Below are 25,754 nucleotides of genomic sequence, written 5' to 3'. Positions count from 1 at the left end.
AACACTTCCTGTCCGTTCAGCACACTCCTTTTGACTTCCTAGATTGCTTACATCAGGACATCCTCTATTAGGAAATCGTTGTGTGCGAACCCGAGATCTTAATAAACAATTTTCATCGTCATTTCGAACGCGATATTAATTTTTTTGCGAGGCACTGCAAACGTCTAAAATTTCTTTTAAAACGTCGTGACTTCGAATCACTGCATACTAGTTTAAGAAAATTTAGAAACTCACATGCACGCTGAAGAGAGGATTTTATCATGTGAAAAAATGTAGAGAATGCCATTTAAAAAAACGGCACTGCACGACTGCCCGCTTTTCTGGGATATGCTGCAGGGTCTCCCCTATTTTTTAAATCTTACCTTAATTAACCTCGTACACATCTCCATAATTGGCTTTTTTACGAAATTACAATTAAGCTCATAGGAATACAAGGGACTGTTAAGTGGGCGCCCTGTATATTTGATCATAAAAGTTGTATCATTAAAGAAATTAATGATGATAATGCTTGCAAAAATTAATGACAAAATGTTTACTCAAGTTGAATCTCTCATCTTGGAGATTGTTCTATTATATTGGAACATAAAGGCACGGTGTAGTAAGAATGGTGACATTCTATAATAACGCGACGTTATTTTGAACATCGCCCATAATCTCTGAATACGATAAATCATTCATTTTTCTTATACGTAAAAAAGTGTTCAAGAACCTCATATTTCACGCTTTTCTCCCGGGGTAAATCGAAAGAAATGATAAACCGAGTCTAAAACTGAAATCCACCATCAAACCCCCCCTTTTAGAAATATGATAGGTCTAATCCTCGTCTGTGTGTCGCGACACATCGCAAAAACGTACTTTCTCTGTTCTGAATCGGGGTGGAATAATAGATAGTTTTTTGTAACGGGGGCCATGTTTCAGCGTCGCTCTCAAACCAACCGGCGTCAAATGATGTTCATAATGTTCTGGAGAAGGAAATTTTTATAACCAATCGTCGACCTTGTGCACACCGACAGACATGATACATCAAACTCACAAAAAATTCAGTAAACAAAAACAAAAAGTCGAATTTTAATAACACAGAAAAGATTACCGGAATTAAATTATTTACCATTCGGTTTTAGCACTCTTTTACTATTCACACTGTTTACACAGAAGCACTATTTCACCGCGTTCAGTTTAGCCAGGAATTAGGCCAAAATAATGCGATAAAAACATTTACATTTATACATAAATAGTCATGGGTAAAACGCAAAGAAAAGAAAAAGACAAAAAGTACATTTGGAAATGTTCTAGAGAAATTGAAGGAAAAAGAAAGCGGGATTGTCTTATTTGTCTTCTAAACCAGGTACGGAATGATCCAGTTCCGACGATTGATCTTTCCATCTTGCCTGAATTTGTTGCCGTCTTTCAGTTATTCTTGTTTCATCATGTTTCGGGTTTCGTACTGATCCCTTTATATTTAGACGTCAACAATCAAAAATGTTTTGTCCCTTTATAGTCCATCTGAATAATGAAGAAATTAGTCATGGCCATAGACCACACAAAAAAAGGGTCAAGAAATGTCTAGACGCCTGATAAATCCTCCAGTGGTCATATATATTAGAAATGTGAAAATATCTCATTAATATTTTCAATGTGTTTTAAAGGAAGTTACGCCTTCATCATGGCTAAATGTAATAAAACATTTGTTAAAAGGACAGGAACGAATGTGGAGCATGGATAATTTTGTTGATATATGCATACATATATACATCCTTTGGGGAGATGATGCGGCATGAGGTAAGAAGTAAATTGAACCCATCTATGAATATTCTAAAACTCGATAGATTTTGATTTATTTCAACTTTTTTTATTTAAGGGTATTAATGATGTCAGAGTGATTTTCTATGAACATTTTTAAAAGATTTTTTTACTTTTGTTATTTGATAACTTGTCTAACATTAGGATATTCCGTATGGAATGAAATATGCCCGGAAACATTTGCATTATATGAAGACTTTGAGTAAACATTTTCATAAAATAATTTTTGAAGATCAACTACCCCAAATTCTTCGTAGTAGCTTTCAAAAAATGTTCAATGTAGCATGCGTACACATTTCTCTAAAAATGTTCTCATTTCAATAGCTGTTCAATGAGGTATTACATGTCCGACGAATCATTTGCGATTCAAAAAAAAATAGTCGAAATGCTTTAGATGAACAATTTCACTTAATTTTAAATAATAACTAAATCTTCACATAATGCAAATGTTTCCGGACATATTTCACTCCATACGGAAGGTCATAACGTTAGACAAGTGATTATGTAGTGAAAGTTAAAAAGTCCAAAAAGGATTTGTTGAAAAATCACTCTTAAATCATTAAGACCTAAAATTTAAAAAAAACTCATAAACAAATGAACTTTGAAATATGCTTATATTGGTTCAATTTACTCTTTAATTCATGCCCCATCATCCCTCCAAAGCAATATGTCGAATTACCAGTAACACTGTATATCACGGCAGTATACATTAAAGTAGAGCCTTTATTGACCAGAAAAAAGAAAAGAAAGAATGTCGCCAATTCGTACTTGTACTATTCGTTTCTTTTCCAATAGGTTTCTGATTATATGAAATAGGTCTTTTGGCGTTTGAACTTTGTATAATTTATAACGTAGACCACTGTGCCAGACACTGTCAAATGCTGTATTAATGTCTAGAAGTACACTTGCGGATCTTTTACCGTTTAGATTTGTTGCTCGTCAAAACAAAGAGTGAATGATGGATAACAAATAGTGTGTTTATTATTTTTACATTGACACGCAGCATTTTCTAACATAGAGAAAATATTTATATCATAGCACAAACTATCATAATTTCCAGATTGGAACATATGATCAAACGTACCTTACGAATTCCGACTAGTTTGGTATGTCAGATGTGAGAAAATGAAACTTTGAAATGAACCTTTGAACTATAGTATCACAGAGGCACCCTAAATATATACTTCTATATTCTTGGCTTGGAAACCAAGAAAATGAGTTTTTCGCTCTCCATCCAATAACAATAAGAAATTAGGTTAAACAAAGAGGAAAAGGGGATAAGTTGCGGATTTCAAAAATAATTATGGCCTTATTGTTAGTTTCATGGCATAATCTAAAATCTGTTTTTGCGCAGCTGCACTCAATGTGCTTTATAATGAGCTTTTATCTTGTAGTGTGATAATTTAGTTCAACCAAACGCAAATCTTAAAAAAAGAGAGTGTATTGAACTGAAAACAGCTATTACTGCATTTTTTTTATGCGAAACCTTTACGTCGCTAATGGACATCTTTAGCCACCCATCGCATTGAGTCCGTTTTGCTTTCTATTGTTCTTAGTCATTACATATTTAACAATTCATCGATTTGAAAAATTCCTATAAATATAATAAAAGACCACCATTGCATATTTTTTAACATTTAGTTCCCCTTTTCTGCACTGCAGTACCATATCCCACAATTAGACGTTAGTCAGATTCGTTCAAACATAAGGTAATGGTCCTCAGCATAGTATCAGGATATTTCCTATCTTTTGCGTTCCGCCTTATATTTTTATCTACATAAACTCTAAAATATTTCATCCCGTATATCGTCCTGCATTTTTATTCGTCCTTTTAATAAAACGATACGTAAAGGACTCTAGTCTCACCAACGCCAACTCGCTTTCACCGAAACCATTCCTCATCTTTAAGTCTTTGGCTGTGTCTATATGTACATCTGTCACTGAGATTTGACTTAGGTCTCTGTCTTACGAAAGACTGGATATTGTGTTAACTAAGATTCTTCTCCAGTAGCGCAGCTCTTGCGCTATTTGAATTTAGCTGAAAAATTTTTTTCTTTCTTGGATGTTTTTCTTGAAGATATTTTTGCAGCCTACCACTACAATTTTCATCTTCTTCAGTAATTCCCTGTAGTTTAGGAAAGTCATGGAATCAGCTCTATGCCCCTCGCTTTAATTGTAAATATATGCCCTTCCAGTACAACATAAACACCTTGGCCTGTAGTGGTCATTTTTTTTAAACCTATTTCCGGCAGGAAACGAATGTTCTATTAGATTCTTTAATCTCTTTCCTTGCTTGCTATTCAGAAGGTGAATCTATTATTTCAACATCTCCCATACTGAATTTTGTCTACTTGCGGAAAGACTTCTAGTCAAGTTCGTGGTGGAGTTCCAGTTCGTGGGAACAAATGAATTTTTAAATGTTTCATGTTTTGCTGGCTTTGGTCCCCGAAAAGCGATACTTCCTGCTTTTGTTCGTTGTTTCTAGAGGAGTTTCGTTATTTATGTGATAATCCAAACATCGGAGATTCCGTTGGTCGATTATCCCCTAGAATTATTGCGACAGCCTTTCGTAGCAGAACTGGATTTTCTGTTGTCTGAAGTAAATGCATTTTACCAGGCAACATCAGGATTTTTTCTTGTACAGTGAAAGTCTGATATAACGAACCGGTCGATGCTACATCAAGACTTTTTTCTTTATGATTAAAGAAACACGAAAAAAACACAAAAATATATTTGAAAAATGAAAAACTATAACATTAATAAAAACACGTAAATGATTTAAAACAACTTCTAACTTATTTATATTTACGTATGTATGGTAAAAACATTTTATTTATTCAAGCATTCAGTAATTTTTGTTTACTTTTCCATCGTAAATTAAAATAAATCAATCTGCGGAACTGATTTTGGTCATAAGTCTTTTGTCGCTAAAATAACTGTATAACGCAAAACTGTTCGAAGTTTTTACAGTCTGTAGGACTTTTAAAATGAATGGTGATTAAAATCTTATTCACCTTCAGAATCTTCCTCACTTTTATGTTGGATTTCTTGAATGGCAAACACTTCGTTTGAAATTTGCTTGACAAATAAACCAGCATTTGTTTCCAAGTGAGGGTCACCATTTACAAGATCAGTTCATAATTCATCTGACAATGCGAAATTTTATTCTATCATAACAAGAGGTACATCATTCTCTTTTTCAAAATCATAATTTATCCTTCTTGCCACCTCAGCTAAAGGAAGATCATGCTCCCCTTCAAAGTCGTCAGCTTCTGGTGCTAATTGTAAATCTGCATTTCCAAAACCAATCGTGATTTTTAGGGGGGATATCCTGATCCATGCTTTAGAAATCATTGATATGGCATTCAAAAGATAAATAATACGCTTTTCGTTTTGCTGATTGTTTTCAATAATATCCGTTAGCTGGAGCTTTTTAAAATGAACTTTCATTGACCTTATGGTAGCCTAATCAACTGGCTGTAGAACTGATGTGATGTTTGGTGATAGATGTTGAACGTTAATATTCTCTAAATTGTCATTTTCAAGCGCGTCGGAAAATTGTCTACCAAGAGCAATTTTTCATTTTTTTTTAATTCAGTGTCGCAGTCTTGCAAAACTTTTATAAACAGCTCTGACGTTTTTCAAACGTTTTATTAGACGTGTAGGTCACAGATAACGACTGAATATTTTTGATTTTCTAATAATAATCAAATTAAGTTTTGTTATTCCGTTATAGCAACAAAAAGAAAAACTCGTTACTTGGAAATTTTTCTATCTGTGAACTTCTCTCTTTTAAATTTTAGTATTCTATTCAGAATTATTTTGTAAAAGAAACATGTTTTACCTGCGTTGAAAATCTCACCATTCTGATAGTTTTTTTCGAATTTCTAGTCACCCAGTTTTGAGCCATATTTCCGTCACTGTAACTGGTACACACGCTACTTCACCACTAATTTTTTCATAAACATTGGTATGTCTTTGAAGAAAGCCTTTAATCCAACTTCCTGAGCGTTTATATGCCGGGTCTTTATTCATTAGTTTGGCCCACTGTTTCGCTTTTGCTCGCAATATTGGGAACACTGATTGCTGATCCTTTACTTTTTTCATTTTTAAACCACTTAAATAATGCCTGATCAATATCCCCATGATTGGATAACTTAAGTTTTTTCTTTGACAACAAATTTTTATCAATGCATTCTTGGTATTTTCTCGGTTTTTCCAAATTGTAGAAAATGTCGCAAGCGATAAGCGCAACTCATTTGCAACGGTATTGTTACGTTTATCTGCTTTAGATTTCGAAATTATATATTATACGTTTCTTCTCAATGGACAAAATTGTTCTTTTTTATTTAAGTAATTTTTTAAAACACAACAAAATTACAAGAACGCAAACGAGCTGAATGCATACAATGAACAAAGTTTCTAATTGATATAGTCCTTGTTCGTAATTCAGATTTTTTTCCGATGATTCCAATACTTTTCACACTTCTCTGTAAATAATCAATTTCTTTGAGACATCTACTGAGACAAAACTCAAACGAAAATATCGGTACATAAAAAACTCAGATTCTATGGATTAAAGCAACAAACCCCTTTATCGCCCTTTTAGTTGTTTAGCGTCGGTAAATGGGTTAAATAAATAGATCTTTTGTTTATTTATAGTAATTGCAATACGAAGTCGACACTGTCAACATTCAATTAGAAATTCCGCAAACAAAGACCGAAATTCACAAAACAGAGGCATTTTAGCAGTTTTATGTATAAACCACAGAAAAACCACAATCGTACGCAGGTGTGTCAAATATGTGTATTAGCACATGATAGAAAAAAAAAAGAAAAGAAAATGAAAACATTTTCTCGGATTTTACTGTTTTAAAAAAAAATGTCGCTCATTCTTTGAATGACTTTTCAAAAAATGCCACCAGTGCCAACTTTACACTACGGTTACTATTCTCTACTGCGTGACGTATGAAAGAGAACACCCCGTAAAAAAAAATTTATTTAAATCATTTTTGGTATAAATGTTTCTTACGCTAAAACAAATATTTCATTAAAATATTTACCAAATTTAATTGTCGAAATCCAAAAAAAAATTATAATTTGTCGGTCCTCCGCGGTGTCTTATGCATTCTTATACACGTCCGGGCAAGGATCTAATGAAGTGATTGATGTCCGTTTGGGGGATCCTAATTCTAAACTAACTGGACAGTATGACATAGCACCGTTATGGTTTGTGGGGGATTAGGTAAATTATGCAATCTTCTACCTACAATATGCCATACATGTTCAGCCAGTGAAAGGTCTGGAGATCAAGGTTGCCAAAGTAGAAAATTGATTGAATTTTATTGAACGAAATTTAGAGTAACTTTAGCCACATCTGGTCGTGCATTGTCTTGCTGGAAAACTCGATTAACGAGAGTTTCCAGATAAGACACGAGATGAGGTTCCAGGACTTCTTGGATATATCCTTAGCCTGTCATATTACCTCTAGAGAAAAGTAAAGGTGATCTTCTATCATATGCAATAGCACCCCAAACCATTACCTCAATAGTCTGATACACATGCTTCTGTATTGTAAACTGAGGATCCCGTCTTTCACTTCGTCTTCTTTTTACTCTTGTCTGACCATCATGCATAACCAAACAGAATCTGGATTCGTTACTAAACACGATATTATCCGTTTCTTGCACAACTGCAGCCGATTTTAACGATGATTTAAGGTGAGGGGTAACACAAAATGGGGACTGTAGAAAATCAGTTCAAAACTTCTTATGCGGCGATAAATGGTTCGAATCCCAATGGGCTTTCCATGCTTAGTAAACTACTGGTTTGCCAGCGTCCTTGAGACGAATGCATCTCTTTGGGCCATAATTAGAAGGCGACGATCTTGGCGTTCTATAGTTCTTCGAGATCATCCACTACCTCTCCTTCTGCGTGTTTGCTCTTCTTGGAATCATGCCTAATCACATCTCACTATAGTGTGTACATTACAGTTCAATCTAATGGCGATTTCCCTAAATGACCGACCAGTCTTTCATAGACCCATTACTCGACCTCTCTAAAACTCGCTCAATTGATGAAAATTTCACTGCATTCTACGTCTAGGCATATTTGATTAATCTGAAAGCATACTGTACACCAATAAATGATATTTTGCAGTCATATTGTTGATATTTCATTGCAATTTTTATAATAAAAAAAAACTTGAAATTCCTGATAACTCGTATATATATTGAAAAATATAGCTGAAAATTTAATCTTTTTTTTTATTCCCCTATACCAATGCGCATACCAAAAATGATTTAAATAAAACTACTTTTACGGGTTTTTCCCTTTTCTATATCACGCAGTATATATCCAGCCAGCAAACAACGAAAAATATCAATTTTGCGGACATTTTTAAAACGGGGTAAATGCAAATCCAACCAAACCTTCGAATTTCTATCGCTATATGCAACTTGTTGTAATCGACATCGTTATTCGCCACTTTCACTATATTTCACCCTTGTTAGCAGGACGTTTAATTAGGTTTTCTTCTATCAACAAAATGACTGTTCCTCTGAAGTCGGATGCTGCCAACAAGACACCCGCTCGGAGCTCCAAGCTATATACATTTCTATTTGAATTCCTTATCGAATGCCCCCCCTGACGCCGTCTATTGAGATCAGAGGCATCCAGGATTCACCACGTACAGCCGCGGATAGGGCTTTGCCCTGGGATTTACGAAACCTGTACTAAAGGGGCTAAACTATGTCATATTTGAAAACTAACTTAAAGTGAAATTTGCATTTGGCGTCGCAAACCGGGACAACCCTGAAAAATCTAGAGTTACCTGAATAGGGTTAAGTAGCCTGAAAATCCTCGAGTGACGTATCATAGATTAACAATTGTAGCATATTCTATGATAATATATCTGGGGTTTTATCTTAAAACTCTTCATTAAAATTCCGTGATCACCATTGCATTATTTGCAAAATTGTCTACCGTGATTTGTAATTCATATGGGATTATTAACGATCAGAATTTTCTTTTATTGTGGATTATTGCGCTCGTGAACTACGAGGATTTAGCATTTTACATCAGCTGATTTTAAGAAAAGTTTCAAACACCTGATTTTTTCTCGGTAATGTGTAAAAACTCCAACATGTAATTTCCTAATGTCTAAATTGATCACAATTTGTTGGGAAAAACTAAATTTTATAATAAATACTTCGCCAGTTTGTCAGATTAGCCGGAGTCCCAACATATGTTCCATCCATCTAACACGTGTTTGCGATTCTGAGCGAATAAAACTCGTGCAGCGAACGTATTGGTGAGTTTAAAGCCATAAAAATAATTCATAATGCATAAAATTTATGCATTTATTTCAATTTCAATTCCAGAGCGTTCATAAAATTCATAAAATGTTCATTCATAGCTTTTGTTCAGTCAAAAAGCTCATTGATAGGGTGCAAAGAAAAGAAATGAAAAAAATATTATATTTGGTAATGTTGCGATAAAGCGGTTGAAAGGAAAAGTAAGCCGAATTGTTTTTTTGTCTTATAAGCCAAAAAGAATTCAAAATGTTTTTTACAGTCTTTCTTATTCTTATCACGAATGTGCATTCGCATAGTAATTGTAAATGTAAATGGAAATCTCTTTTGAATCAGTCTTCCTGCATTCTCTTCTGTTGTTTGCATTTACTGTTTCGTTTTTTCCGTGGAATTCGCCCTCGGTATATGTCCGTAGTCTAATGGTCTGCCGCTGTACTTATACATTTTTGTCGCAGTTTTTGTACTGATTCCTTTACTTTTATACCTTATTTTGTCCCTTTACCAGGGCTCTCTTTTAAGTTTTGCATATAGAGCTGAATTAAAAGAATAAAAAGTTTTTGACGACTGTTATTTTTCCAAATATTCTCCACGAAGATCAAATGCACTTTTGCATTCGCTGGAACCATTTCTGAAAGTTGTTCCACTTATTTGTTGGTACAGACTAAAGACGTTTTTAAAGGCATCGCCTGCTTCTTCTGAGGACTGGAACCTTTGACCACGTAGTCCGTTCTTGATTTTCGGAAAGGTAAAGTAGTCGTTCGGACATAGATCGGGAGTGTACGAAGGATGGTCTGACAGTTCGATGTTTTGTTGCCTTAAAAATTACATTGTCTTCCGAGGTGCGTGCGACCTTGCACTGTCTTGGTTGGGGACGATTCATCGCTTAGGGTTGGGTTTTCTAAGCTACGTGATAATTTTCGGCAAGCAAATGGTTGTATACCAATCGGCAATAAAAGTGCCTTGATCTTGCAAGGAAACTGCCACTACATGACCTGCTTTTGAGATGAATGGTACAACCACATTTTTGGACACACTCCGAAAATGGATGGCTTTTGTTAGTTTTTCTTCTTTCTGTCTGGGGGAACACCCAAAGAAATGACTTGCGTTTATTTTCGAGTTCATATGAGTAAATTAACGATTCCTCACTACTGACGATATTGCGTACGTTTTAAGAGTTTCCTTCGTTGAAGCGGTCTAGAGTTTTATGAGACTATTTCAGCCTAGCTTCTTTCTGTTCTTTGATCAATAGATGCAGTACCCAACGGGACACAATTTTCTTCACACCCAATTTATCACGAAAAATTTTTAGAAGTCCATGGAATCCCCAATGATGCCTCAATTTCACGATATGTCACATGTCCATCTTCCTTGATGATTGAGATTCGACTTTGACTGCCATTTTCTATCCACTTGCTTCTGAATCGTCGCTAAGGCTCATTCGTATTCATAATTTCTATTCTCATATTTGGACTGTGATTTATGAATTTTGGTTCTCTCTTACTTGTTACTTCTAAGTATTTTACGGGGTTTTTGGTTTAGTTACGTAACGGTCTGCTATTAACGTTAAGACTTCAGTTTGTTGTCCGTTACTGTCAGAAGTCTTTCTACCACATTTTCTGCCTTTTTGTCATGTATAATATGTGCAGTACTGCGTATTGCAATATGTATGCTCTTTTTGTCCGGTAAGCCATGGTTGTATGCATTATGGCAGTTTATCTTATAAGACAAAAATGAAAGCGGCGATACCGAGGGATCCTTTCTTCACAAAAAAAAAGGGAAAAAAGGAGTCGGCAATTCGTACTCCTAATTATGTGTTTTTCACTAGGTTTTTGATCATGGAAAGCAGTTATTTTGGCATTTACTTTTTTACAGTAGACCGCTGTGCCAGAAACTGCCAAATGCCTTATTAAAATTTCTAGATGGGTTCGCTGATCTTCTACCGTTTAAATGTGTCTTTTGTGTAATCTTTAACACAATGAATAGGGAGTAATAGATAGCAAATGGCATTTGCATTTTATTAACGTGACGGATTCATATTTATTGTTATAGTTTTAACAATATTTAGAAATTGCTACTTAAGCACTTAAAAGTGGTTATCTTTAGATAACACATTCACCAAATAAATAAATTAGAGCACGTGCAATTTTATAATTGTTACACGTGCGTTAAAATATCTTTTAATATGTCAATGTTAACCAATTTCCTAGAATAAATAACATAAAGTAGATTACTGAAAATTACGGATAATTAGGTTAATGGAACGCTTTTTATTAATTCAAAGAGAAATTTCAAGGAAGATCTCAGCAAGAATTTTCAAACAAAACTCTTTCATTCTGGAATAATGCACTAAACTCACTTGATCTTTACTAAAATCGTTTGTCTGATCTAAAAGGAGATTTTGTAGCTATAAAGGATTTTCAGTAAAGTTTCCATTAGTTTTCAAGGTATAAAATATACAGGACGTCTGTTAGGTAGTGCAGGATACTAAACAGGGTATAAGAGGAGGTCATTTTGATTCGATTTAACCAAATATGCCTATATGTATACTAAGTGCTACATTTTTCCTGATAATTAAGCTTTAAATATTTTTTAATTTGACTGCGCTTCTCTATAATTATTGAAATGCAGAACAACAACAAGCCCTTTTATTACAAAAATATACTAAACTTTTTTACGTATGAATAGATTTTTAAAATTATGTACACCGTGAAATCTAAAATGTTTTTGTTACTTATCTAGAAAATCATGAACATGATTTTCCTAGTTTGTAATACAGCAAAGAATCAAACTCAAAAATGAATTTTATTTGAACGCTTAAGTATATGTTCATTCAAATTTTTAAAAAGCTTCCTTAACCAATGGTCTTTCAGTTCTTATGAAAAGATTCTTATAAAGCATTTTAAAAATTCGAACAATTAGTCTTAATACTTTTAAGAATCCACCAAGCGCATTCGCCAGAACTTAGGCTAGTCAATTGTTATCTTAACTTAGTTCTCTAGATATGCGAAGTTTTTAGTTTTTTATTATTTCTCATACGGCCTGCATTATCGCATTATATAATATTTAATGCTACAAAATAAAATTTAATTTTACAATATGAAGAGAGGAAGTATTCGGCAATTTCTTAATTGATTTTGAAAAAACAAAGAAAATCTACTATATTCGAAATGAGAACCACCATTCTGAATACATCTGCGTTCTCTATTTCTCATTGTTGTTGTGGTCATACCAAGTCGCATTTTTTTGTTTAAGTTGTTGGACAGCATAATTACTTCTGATAATCACATGGTTTTCATTTTGAATCTCCTCTTCGTATATTAGCAATTTCATGCGCCCTCACGCAAAAAATCAACAGATGTAAGGTCAGAAGACTAGAGGCCAACTAGAGAGTTTGCTACAATGGAATGAATCAGTGATACCTTCGCCTCAACACGTTAACGTTAAACTTATGTTAAAAGGGAATCTGTCTTTTCATATGAGAATTATCATCCTTGTCGTTCCAATAATGTAAATTGTAATGTCTTCGTTGGTAAATTTTGACACATCTGTCGAAAGAATCCTCTTGAGAAACTTTGTCTCTTCCATATCGTAATTCAGCAAAAAACGACAAACCTTCTCTAATCTTCGTACTGACTCATTGGGTTCCAAGCCTTGCACAGTTTTATAATGAAATTCTTGTTTCTTCTCGGCATTTAGGAGCAACTAGACATTAGAAATTTAGGTGGTGTTCGATCGTCACTCTCCTAATATATCTGGTGTAAAGACAAGAAAGATTTGCTCTTCTTCTTCAGGCCTATTGTGATTGTCTATGGGGCCTAAATTCCGGTGAATTGATGCAATTTCTCTCTTGTCACTATAGGGCCGGCTAAACTTATTTGCATGTAGAGTCCGACGTTTTGGAACACCCTGTTGGTAAAATCGTCTAGTTATCTCGGCATTTCCATCAGCTTTTCCATAACAATAAATAATATCACCGTACTCCTCGTTGCTAAAAGACGTCATTTTGCGTAATTTACATTTAAGACTTTAAACGTAAAAATTATCGTTGTGAAACACACTAATTGACATTTATTGTTTTTATTGTCAAATAGACTTAAAACAAATTAGAATTAATTGCAATAAAATCTAATAACATTTTACAATCAAAACTCACCGTGAAGTCCATTTACTTTCCTTTTTTGTTTTTTCAAAATCAACTAAGAAATTCCCGAGTACTTCCTTTCATTACATTGAAAAATAAAATATCATTTTTAGTATTAAGTATTATACAGGGTGGCCCATCGAAAACCAAATAAAGACATTTTTCGGTATTTGAAAAATTATTTTCAAAAAATGCTTGGGCACGTAAACTTTATATTCGAGGGGGGCACATTATGAACGTATACACGCTTCTTTCGCATCAACTCCCTAGCCGGGGTGAGTTAAACCTTTAAAATCTTAAATGAAAAGTAGGATCGAGTAGTACCTTGCTTGAAAGGTCTTTCGATTCTCGTTATAATGATTTCCAATTCAACTAACTTTGATTCAGCAATTTTTGACAAATTTGATTAAAAGATGTATCATTTAATATGAATTAATATTGTGAAAATGGCAACCACTAAAGTAAAAGTAACGTAAAACAGGTACTTTTCATTTCTTTTTATTCCGATAAAAAGATAAAACATCGTTTTTGTGTTTTGAATACTTTTACAAAAAGAAGAAGAAAACAAACTTGTTTGGCACACACTAACAAAATAAACACGTCTTAGACAAAATATATAATTCTATTTACGTTTTGCAAATCAACAATGGTTTATTCAATTGCAGAAAACGTAGAAATTATTCAATTATTTTTTGAAAATCATCAGTGCGTCAGCCGGATCGCCCAACTGTTCAAACAGAATCATGAAGATAATCACGTACAACGGAAGTACGTTTTGGAATTGGTTTATAAACTTCGCCAATCTAGCTCTGTGGCTAATGAAAAAAGAAACTATGGAAATACTTACAGAAATAAAGAAATCGACGTTGCGGATTTAGGACAAGTTCATCTGGATCCTACATTAAGTACTCATCTATTTGTGCTATAACCAGAGTTAGTAGACACACTAATCAAAGAATACTAAAGGCCCATAATTTTCATCCATATAAAATTCACTTATTGCAAGAATTGAATGAGGATGATTGTAAACGCCCTTTGCAATTTTGCAAACTTATAAGTGAATGAACAATTGGAAATTATTATCTATTTAATATCTGCTTTTCTGATGAATGTTCAGTTTTTCTAAACGGTATGAAGATTCGGCATAACTGTCGATATTGATCTGATGAAAATCCCAGAATTTTTCATGAGGAGCATACTCCGTATCCATAAAAATTTAATGTTTGGGCTGGTATCTTTGGCGATTATCTTATTGGTTCTTTTTTGTTACTAGGAAATCGCACTAGTGACACGTACTTAAAATTATTACAAGATGCAATTGATCCGGCACTAACAGAATTATGTGAAAATACTGAAAATTATATCAAGGACTAGGTGTTATTTCAGCAGGATGGTGCCCCTCCCCATTACGCATTACGTGTCCGAGAGTATTTAAATGAACGGTTTCCAGGTCATTGAATTGGAAGGGGAGGCGCTATTGAGTGGTCCCCACGGTCACCAGATTTATCACCTTTGGATCTTTTTCTGCGGGGTCGCTTAAAAAGCAAAATTTATGCAATTCAACTGAACTCTTTAGAAGACCTTTGCCAAAAAATAATAAATGAATGCCATCACATAAAGCCTCAAATACTCCAAACTATACGATAGTGATTTGAGCAAAATTTGTATTACTGTTTAGAAACTGATAGTCGCCACTTCGAACACTTAATTAATTAATTAAAACGTAGGACGATATTGGATGTGTGCTTTTTAAAAAGTATTTTTCATTAATAAATGAGTGATTTATCACTCGTTAAATAGATCGGTACTTCCAATAAATTTCTTTTGAGAGAGGGGTTCACTCTCTCAAGTGGTTGAAATTACCAGAATTCTTTTGAAAAGTCAGTCAAAAGTATCCGCTTTATTTTATTTTTACCTCAATTGTTGCCAATTTTATATTATTAATTCATATCATGTGACACATCTTTCGATCAAATTTCTCGAAAATTCCTGAATCAAAATTAGTCAAATTGGGAATCATAAGGAGAATCGAAAGACCTTTTAAAGAAGGTACTACTTGATTCTACTTTTCATCTAAGATTTTAGGGATTTTGTTCATTTAGACTAAGGAGTTAATGTGAAAGGAATATATTTACGGTCTTAATGTGTCCCCGGCGAATATAAAGTTTACATATTCGAGCATTTTTCGAAAATAAATTTTCAAGTACTTGAAAATGCTTCTGTTTCGTTTTCGATGCGCCACCCTGCATAATGCAAATATGCAGATCGTATTAAAAATTATTTTAAAAAATATAAGAAACCGAAATCCTAATATAATAATAAATGGCTGGTTTAAGTATTGGCGAATGCGCTTGGTAGATACTTAAAAGTATTAAAACTTTTAATTATTAAGACCATTAAGACTAATTGCTTCAATTTTTAAAATGTTTCTTAAGAATCTTTCCATAAGAACTAAAAATCCATTACCTAAGAAAGTAAAAAAAAAAAATGAATAAACATACATCCAAGTATTCAAATAAAATCCACATTTGAATTTGACCATTTGCTGTACTACAAACTAAAAAAAACATGTTTATGAAGTTCTAGATAAATAATAAAGGCAATTTAGATTTTATTGGTTAAATAATTTAAACAACCCATTCATACATAACAAAAAAGTTTGGTACACTTTTGTAATAAAAGGGCTTGATGATCTTTCCCAGTTCAATAACTGTAGAAAATCACGGTGAAATAAAAAAATATTAAAAACTTAATTATCAAGAAAACTGTATATAAGTATAGTCAAGACCACTGTATATATCAAGAACACTTGGTATATAGATATGTTTGGTTCAATTAATTCAGAATGACCTCCTCTGATATGCTATTCAGTATCCTATACTACTTACCAAAGACCCTGTGTTTTTGTCGATAAGGTGTCTTTGAACACAATGTCATAAACTCAACGAAGTACTTCAGGCCTCAATATATGACGAAAGCATCGTATAAACATATATGAAAAGGCACTTCATTTTCGATATATAGGGTGTTAAAGTTTGGCTCCTAAGAATAGTTTTTTATTATGATAGTATTTTCACAACTTTTTGGGATAAATTAATAAAATTTTGTATTTCTTTGTATTCTTTCTGAATAGCTATAAGGAACTTTCCACACTTTTCCAAAGGCGGGTAACTATCAAAAATGACTGTTAAAAACAAATACAATTAAAAGAGTTCTCTATACACTCCATAAATCATATCAAAAAAAGAATGACGTTCCCAAAAAAAAACACTAACTTTACGAAATAATAAATTATGTTTATTTTTTCCTTTAAACCACTTAAAGGAAACCTATTTAGATAATTTAGCCATAAATTCTAAGTGGGGCTTTTATTTTTCCATATAAATTCACTTGAGAGCAGCATAGACCAATCATTTTCTAGTGCAAGTGAAGTAAGGATCATGTTTGCAAAGGTCGTACTGTACCTACTGGCTTTAGCAGCTAGTGGATATGGCGAAGAAGATTATCGCACTTTAACACGAAAAGTGCAACAGCTAATGGAGAATTCTAAGAACTACGTTTTTCCAGTTAATAATAAGAGGTTTTACGAGAAGAATCCTGACATTACAGATGAACCCTGTCGTACGATTTAAATTAACTTGCACTATACAAAATCACACTAATCATGAAAAATTTTAGCCCAAGAAGAATTTGACTTCATTATCGTTGGCACGGGAACTGCTGGAGGAGTGTTAGCAAACAGACTGACAGAAGTAAAAAAATTCAAAGTTTTGGCATTGGAGGCAGGTCCTGAGACTCCTCAACTCTCCGATATGTTGGGCATGAACATTTACTTGCACAGAAGTCAATATAATTGGGGCTACAATACCACTGCTCAAAAAAATATGTGTCTAGGTGAGTAATTCATTCTTAAAGCTTGCAAATCTGACCGTTAATCTTAGGATCTAGAAACCAAAAATGTCCTTACCCAAGAGGAAAAATGTTAGGAGGAAGCAGCTCCATTAACTTCGGAATGTACGTTCGAGGCCATCATGATGATTTCAATGATTGGGGTAAAACTGCTCCTGGCTGGTCTTATAATGAGATTCTACCGTACTTCAAAAAACCCGAACGTGCCACCTTTAGCTCTCCTATAGATCGATATTACCACGGATTCAATGGACCCCAGGCAATAGGAATCCCAAATGATACTCCTTTTTTGGTAAAATCCCCAACACTACTGAGGCACAGAAAAACAGAGTGAATCATCTCGTAAAAATTGCTTCTTAAATCAATTAGAGACGCAGATTCAGTCTTTGCTTTGGTGTAGTTTTAAACATTTTATGTGATGATTCTCCTGCCCCTGTCTTCCATACTACAAGTAATAAATCTTCAACCTTTTTTCTCTAAATTTAGACCCAAGCTTTGGTGGATTGCCACATCGACTTAGGAAAAACTGAGAAGGACTATAATGGCAAGGACCAAGATGGAGTTAGCAGATTGCAATTCTTTTTGGATAGGAATACACGGTCAAGTTCCAACCATGCCTTCATAAACCCAGCAAGAAACCGTAGCAATCTTGTGGTTAGCACTAATTCCTATGTGACTAAAATACTCATCGAAAAAGACGTAGCTGTAGGAGTTAATTATGTGAGAAATGGGAAACAGTGCACCGTCAAGGCCTCAAAGGAAGTTCTTTTATCTGCTGGCGCGGTGAATTCCCCTCAGGTCCTCATGTTGTCGGGAATTGGTCCAAAAGATGAGTTGACTAAACATGGAATTCCTATCAAAAAAATTTTGCCTGTTGGCCAAAATATGCAAGACCATCAATTTTTCCCTGGAATTTTTTATAGGTAGTAATGAATATTCCTAAAAAAGTCCTTTATAATCAATATATTCAAGGACCAATCGGACATTTTACAACACATCTATGGAAGAAAACGTGAAACTGTGGACTGAGAATAAAAGACCTCTGACCCCAAGTTTAGGCCAGCAAACCATTAGCTTCTGGAACTTTATGGGGCCAGACGACGGTCAACCTGAAATTGAATTTTTCTTCTTCGGACCCCCCATGATCACTTCAGATATAGCTTCGATTCTCGGGTAAAAATCTCCACTTAATATATGTAAAGGAAGTGTATTAAAATAATTTCTTAGCTATACTGATGAATACATTGAGAGCTTCAAACAGCTGCGGAGGCACAGCGACATATCTGTAAACATAGAACTATTGCATCCCAAATCCAGGGGAAGTATCACTTTGCAATCGAAAGATCCTAGAGACTACCCTGTAATCGATCCCAATTATTTTTCGGATCCAGAGGGTATTGACCTGGAAAATATGTACAAAGGAGTCGAGGTTGCTCTGAAGTTCAACAATACTCGAACCTTCAAAGAATTCAATGCACAATTAATCACGATTCCTTCCAAAAAATGTGATAAATTGAGCAAATTGACCAAAAAGTACTGGTTATGTAATGTAAAGGAACTGTCGACAACTGTGAGTTGACTTCTAATGAAATTTGGTGAGAACTGAAATTTGATAATTTATTGCAGCTCTTTCATCCGGTGAGCACGACCAAAATGGGTAATGATCCAAAAGAATCTGTAGTAGATGCCAATTTAAAGGTCCATGGAATTAAGAAACTAAGAGTTGTTGATGCAGGAATATTTCCAGATCATATTTCTGGACATCCAAATGCAGCTGTAGTGATGATTGCAGAGAAGATTTCTGATGTAATAAAAAAACAATATGGTTATTGCGCAAGGCGTGGAAAATATATTAGATGTTCGTAAAGTTGTTTTCTTGTCTCAAGAAGGCAATTGGATAATTTAAAATATATTAGTTTTAAAAATGAAAATTGAGTTTTATTTAGTGTACATTTAGTAAGATTAGAGAAATATTGTCATAAAGTTCTTAGAAAATCACTAGAAAAGTGGTCAAAGCATGATCTAGAAGAGAAGAAAGATTCTTCCAATATTCCATAATCAGATTCTAGAGTGATAACAAGATAAAAACACATAAAATGTCTTAGTGTGACAGATACCGTGATTATAGGTTTAATTTTTAGAAGAATATTTTAATTTTTCATAGAGTCGTTCCGTCTCTTCCTTTCGGCCTAGAAACTAACAGTAGTGAGTAACTTGAAAGATGAAACTAAGCATTTTTTAATGTTCCGTATTCAAATCGAACAAACAAAACGAGAATAAAAAACATAAAAATATGTAAAATATAAGAAAGTCTATGTTTCCACTGCAACAAAGGGAGCGTACCAGTTGTTTCCGTTATCTCATCTTGAATTCTCATGGTTTCGAACAAGGAGTAAAGGAAGAAAAGAAAGGAGCTTGAGAGGAGCTCAAGGAGCTAAGAGAGCATGACACTGACGTAGTTGAGATTTTCCTTTACGAAATCTCATGCAGGACCATCAATTTTTTATAGGATTTTTTGACAAGCGTATTTTCTGTTTAGCTTTAAAATATCTTTAAAATAGTTTTAAATAATTTACGAGGATAGTCCTAGAAGTACCAGACATGACATATAGATGGCAATTTTTTGTTAAAAATTTGCCTATAGTACAAAGACCTAACCTTAAAAAGCTTGCATCTAAAATCTGAAGATACTACATTCATTTGTTTAACTTTGGAACCGTTTTTAGTAAATGCCTTTAGAGATTTGATAAACATGGAAAAAATTGATGATCGATACGTGATTCAATACCTTTATTTGAAAGGTCTTAGCCTATCCAACATCAAAACGGAGTTGGATTCTACACTAGGGGACTCTGGTCTTTCGTTAACAACTCTAAAATATTGAGTGGCAGTGTACGAGCTGCCAAGACGACCTCCGCAATAGTCAATCCAATAACACTTCAGCTCCGATCACTCCTGATATTGTCATGAAAAAATGCGCGAAAAATTAGCAGATATGATGGACATTTCAAAAAGTACTGGACATCGCATTTTGACCGACCAATGGATATACGAAAGCTATGCGAAAGATGGGTGCTGTGATTACTCACAATTGAGCAAAAACAGCGCCTTGAAGATGTTTCAAGGAAGAGTTTCGCAAAGTTTCTCAGCAATAAAGCTGAGTTTTTGGCGTCGATTCACGATTATAGGTGGAAGATTAGTCCATCATTTTACTCCTGACAGGAAAGAGCAGTCAAAACAATGAACTCAAGGGAGAGAATCGACTCTAAAGAAGACGAAAACCGTTCCATCTGCAGGAAAGGAGATGGCGTCAAATTTTTAGGAACACATGGTATAATTTTTATTGCCTTGTCTCTAAAGGAAAATATTATACAAAGTTATTGTAGCGTTTGAGCGAAAAAGAAAATCTTGTTTCATCAAGATAACGCATCAGTTCACACTTTCGTTATTGTGGTGACCAAAATCAATAAACTTGGTATCGAACTTTTTCCTTATCCGTCTTATTCGCCAGATTTAGCCCTCTTAGATTATTTTCTATTTACAAACTTGACAAAATGGCTCGGTAGAAAGAGATTTTCAAATAATAAAGAAGTTGATGTCTATTTTGAAGCAATAAAACTTCTTATTAGAAATAGGGAAGAGAAGCTCGCTGGGAAAAATGTGTCAATCTCAAAAGAGACTCTGTTGACAAATAATGTAATATTTTCCATTTTTTTTAAGTGTTAGGTTGAGTACTTTTACAACTATCAACGTATATACTACCAACTATACGTTCTATAACTTGGCCGTAAAAGGGAAAGTACAGTATTGCTCACAGAGCGGCAAAGCAACACCAGTTTCTTGAGTTTTCAAGGTGCAGAAGACAAAGTACGTGAAATTGAGTAGTTTTTCTTCAAAACTCAAGTAGTTTGTGGAATTAGGTCTTTGTTGTAAGAAAAAGATTCCTCAAAAAACATATTTTCAAGGGTCAACTTGTCAGTATTTTATTGAGGAGAATAGCAGTTTTCCATTGGTTGCTTTGGAAAATGGAAATTGTTTGATGATTGATTCCCAATCACGTTGCTTTACTTTTGACAATCTTATGCTTTGATGTTCGATTTGATAATTCACAACTTCAATTTTTTATTCTGTAGTATATTCTTAAAAATAAATTCGTATTTCACGGGAAATGTTTTGATAAACTCATCGATGCCCTTACAGACGTCTTTATAGAGCATATAGATATTTTTTAGAGCATCCTTAGGTTCTCTACCAACTTGCAAATCTGATTGAGGGCGAATTTTGTTTTAGATGAAGTACTCCAATAAAATGGCAGCACTATCACAATAAATTCTCTTCCAGCTTATATAAAAGTATGCGAAAGCATTATTGCAGGGATTTGAGAACTACCGAGAAATATGCTATCTCCCTTTTTGTCTTCGTTTCTCCCTCTCTTGTTCTTCATGTTTGTTCCAGTCTTTTGATTTCCAATTGCTTCTTGTTTATTATTGTCGCTTTTATTCTGGCTTCCTCTTTCGGGTGACATTGCAGGTCACAATTGATGATCATATTTTAGTGACGAGCTTTACGAAACTGAGATATAAGCCGAATTGTAAATTATATGATATTTGGTATTTTACAATAATTTATTGTCAATACAGCGATAGACTAACCCTAACTATTAAATAACGTCACATCTAAAGCTCCTCAAATAAACACATTTCCAGTCACATTTCGCATTGTTTTAACATAGTCGCTTATTAATACGCCAAAGCTGACACTTGGTTTATAAATTTGTCACTGTTACGCATATGTTTGCCATAATGGTTCTTTATAACGATATTTATAAAGGTTTTGAAAAATTGGCATTATTCTGGAATAAATTATCCAATAAGAGAGTAACTGCAATTATCCTAATCTGGGGCCCACTAAAATTCCCTTTCTGGTTTATCACTTTTCCAAGTCCTGCACCTTCGGCTATAAATTCGCCTTAATGGCCGAATCCCAGGAGATAAAATAAATAGCCGCGGACTATTTACTCCTTCAGGAGTTGTTTAACTGAAAGTTCGCCGGGCCCTGCAAAAAATATTGAGCTTTAAAGTCCCGAGTAATATTTGATTTAGATTTTGAAGGTGAAACGATTCGTTATGAGGAAGTGCAATAATAGAAAAAAACCACTTGGTTATCCATTACTGCATACTTTTCGAAGTGTTTTTTTCCTCTGGGCTGAAATGCGAAACAAAATATAGCGGTTTGTCTGAACCCCCCATAATCCCTTTTTAGCCGTTATCTCCCGAGGTATAGGTAAGTGATATGGTTTATGTCAAAAGTGTATTATCTAAATCATCCAAGTTTTGGGAATAAAAATTTATATGCCCTAATGCTCCATCCGATAAGGTTTAGCGGGAGTTCAGTAGAGCGGCGATAAAAATGGCATTTTTATAGAGAAAGTTTAGTTTTATTGTTCATGGGCCTGGCAACCAAAACAGAACAGCTTTAGTTTTGGAGTCCGAGCAGACTTAAAATGGGGGACACAAATATTTTTGGCTTAACGAGGTTTAGATGTGTACAAATTCATAATTTGTTGTGACATTCTCGACTCTTTTCAAAATCCTGAAATTTGTTAAAAAAAAATGCTCTATAGATATCTCCTAGGGGGAGTGGAGATAGTAAATACTAGGCGAAGATTTATTTCATCCCTTGGGATTCAACCGGTGTACCAACTTTATGACCCAAGGTGTTGTAGTTTGAACAGCGATAAAGGGAAAATAAAACCGTTGAGATTTATTGTTCACGTATATAAAAATCGAGGCTTTTGACTTGGATCATGTAAGCTTTTAGAACATCGACCTTATAAATCTTTTTCCATCAGAATTTCACATATAGAAATCTGATAAATCTGCCGTCGATATGCATTATCAGACCAAGATTCTGCACATAACTCAAGTAGAAATTGTACCGTTTGTTGACTTACAGAACATTCTTGCTTTAACTATTCCGAAGGCAATTTTATTTGGGCATGAAACTCGAAACCGCCTCGGAGATTTAGTTAATCCCCCTGGACTTGACCACTCCAGAATCTTTATCGCTAGAGGGATTTTAAAAGGAAAATGATAAAGCACAAACAAATCCAACAGCGAGGGGCTTAGGTGGAAAATCCCATTTCCTTCTTAAGGAGCTGTGTCAACAAACCTGGACTTTTCCTCTATGCGTTGTTTGTATTTGACGGTCATATTCGAGCTTTATAATAATCTTCAATCCTTATTTTTATTTGCCACTGTGGCTTAGGACAGATTGTACAGATACAGCATGGTGCTGGTAACTAATTGAAATATTAATACAGCATGAGTGAAGCCACGAGTTTAATAAGGGTGCTTGATGGCCACTCAAATACAACCACAGCACATTCTCAAGCAAACCATCACAAAGAGCGAACATTGTGCCGAAATTTAATAACGTATGTCTTTAGTTGCCAAAAGTTCAGTAGCTCGTAATCCATCTCTCGTATTTGCGTTCAAAATTCTATTTTCTAAGTCCATAATACCCACTAGGAATCAATGTAGCAATCAGCTAAACTGACAAAGCTGCAAAAGGGTTTTCTTTTTACCAGACAAATTTCATCCCCCGGCATAATTCCTTTGTAATAGGCGTTATATGTCACAACCCAAACGAGCGATGCGAAAAAGCAATTACAAGGGTAAAATTTGCTTATGATAATCGTTTTTCATCTTTATATGGCTACGTCAAGCGGTAATTCGTTTTACATTCAGACCGTAATTTTATCTGTGCATAATTTGCTCGAAAAGCATGCCAGGTTAAATATGGGGGGCCGTGCAAAATAGAGGCGCCAGTTTAGCATGGAAAGGTGCAAAAGCGAGCTATGAGGTCGTTGACAAAACCTGAAATAAAATAATAATGCCGTAGGAGGCCCATTAATTTACGCGAAAATTGCAAATCTACAGGGTGTTCCGACTAAAACAGGCCGCCTGAAATATTTTCGATGCATGAGAAAACTCTGAAACGGGTCGATTTTGCTTTCAATGTCAACATCTTTTGAACGTAAAGTCGTGGAAGTCAGTTGAGTCGGTGAAATAAACCGAAAAAAAGTTTTTAATCGTTTCTTAATTGCGACCTATTAACTTCCGTGCAATAATAAGATCTTTGTTCAACATTTTCCCAAACACCTTGTAATAGTTCCCAGGTCATTTCATCACATGCTACCACTATTCGATAGTAAAAGACGTCCGGAAAGCTGGGTTTCGTGTTATAAACAACACTTTTTGAATGGCATCATAAGAAAAAGTCCATTGGTGTTAAATCTGACAATCGCAGAGGCCATTCAATGAAACTTCTTTTGCTAATCCAGTGTTCGGGAAAATGTTGATGTCAAAAATCACATATAGGAGCTGCATGAAGTGGCGGAGCATCATCCTGTTGAAAAAATACATCATTTTTTGGAATCTAATTGTCGTTTCCAAAAATTTTTATAAAGCGAGGGTAGGTGGAATCATGGAGCAAATTCAATTAAGGTTTAGTCATCAAGTCGTAAGGTAGAAAAAATAGACCATTAATTGTTTCCCAAAGTCCCAGCAAAACATTGAACTTTTCTGTATACTGTAAATGCTCATAATTCTAGAATTCGAATTACTCCAGTACAGAATGTGCATTTGTCAGAGAAGCATGTAGAATATAAAAAATTAGCGCTGTCCAAACTTCTTTCAACCATCTCTTGACAAAATTGTTTTCGGAGATCTGCATCATCTCCATTGAGTTCTTGCACGAGATGAATCTTATAGGGAAATTTATCACGTGGAGATGGCCGAGATCCTTATAGGGATGTTTTTCATTGAATGTTCTTGCAGTGAGCAGGCCAATTCGTTGTTTTTGAAATAGAGAGGGACAATTTAAAATCTCTCTGCAGTGGTGTAAACCAGGATTAGAATCGTTTGATTCAAAATAGAGGATAATAACAAATCAACGAATTTCACTGTCTACAGCGTACTGTTTCATGTAAAATCCTAAAATCCATCACCTTATCAAGTCTTTGGTGACGAACATCCTTTTCTTTTCGTTTTCATTTTCCGTTAAGTTTATTATTATTACTATTATTATTTTGTTTTTCACGCAGAACAACAAAATTTCGCCATATTTAGAAAGAGAATTGAAATGCTTTGAAAAAGATGTGCCTCTTAACTCCCCGTGCGATTTAAGATTCTCGAAAAGGGATGCCACCACGTGCAGGGGTTGAACCTACATCCGTGACTTTACGTTCAAAAAATGTCGCCTTTTATAGCAAAATCGACTTCTCTTGGGATTTTCCGAAATAATTTTTTGCATCCAAAATATTTCAAGTGAATTGTTTTAATTAAACATCCTGTATCTTTATTAGGTTGAAATCCCACCCAGAAGTTTCTGAAGTTAAGAACACAGTTACTCAATTAATCTGATTTTTGCAACTTTCTTCGCATAAAAAACAATAATCATCATATTGAGGAATAACAATGAACATCTAGACAATTATTCGAGTCTTGGATAATATCATCTATCCACCAAACAATTGTTAAGTTCCTGTCGCCTTATCAACACCAGACAATGCAAAACAGTAATCTACA

At 34.4% G+C, this 25,754-nt stretch overlaps 2 protein-coding genes across 2 annotated transcripts in view; both read left to right on the top strand.

Moving 5' to 3' along the window:
* LOC136339960 (uncharacterized) overlaps nt 1–25,754 on the top strand; it is a 195,100-nt gene that overhangs the window by 139,951 nt on the left and 29,395 nt on the right. The gene's annotated exons all lie outside the window — the stretch shown is intronic.
* Nucleotides 16,657–19,094, top strand: LOC136350714 (4-pyridoxate dehydrogenase-like). Its single transcript, XM_066302730.1, has 7 exons — nt 16,657–16,875; nt 16,933–17,148; nt 17,196–17,455; nt 17,650–18,086; nt 18,136–18,336; nt 18,391–18,733; nt 18,790–19,094. The coding sequence occupies exons 1-7, from the start codon at nt 16,695–16,697 to the stop codon at nt 19,027–19,029; spliced, it is 1,878 nt and encodes a 625-aa protein (XP_066158827.1). The 5' UTR covers nt 16,657–16,694; the 3' UTR covers nt 19,030–19,094.

Source organism: Euwallacea fornicatus, chromosome 1, assembly GCF_040115645.1.
Source record: "Euwallacea fornicatus isolate EFF26 chromosome 1, ASM4011564v1, whole genome shotgun sequence".
Lineage (NCBI taxonomy): Eukaryota > Metazoa > Arthropoda > Insecta > Coleoptera > Curculionidae > Euwallacea > Euwallacea fornicatus.
This window is presented reverse-complemented; position numbering and strand designations above follow the sequence as displayed.

Excerpts from the sequence above, each read along its gene's own strand:
- LOC136350714 (XM_066302730.1), top strand. The coding sequence starts at position 16,695 with ATGTTTGCAAAGGTCGTACTGTACCTACTGGCTTTAGCAGCTAGTGGA. Across the intron at positions 17,149-17,195 it reads TCAAAAAAATATGTGTCTAG|GATCTAGAAACCAAAAATGT; the intron begins GTGAGTAATTCA and ends CGTTAATCTTAG. Across the intron at positions 18,087-18,135 it reads TTCCCTGGAATTTTTTATAG|GACCAATCGGACATTTTACA; the intron begins GTAGTAATGAAT and ends AATATATTCAAG.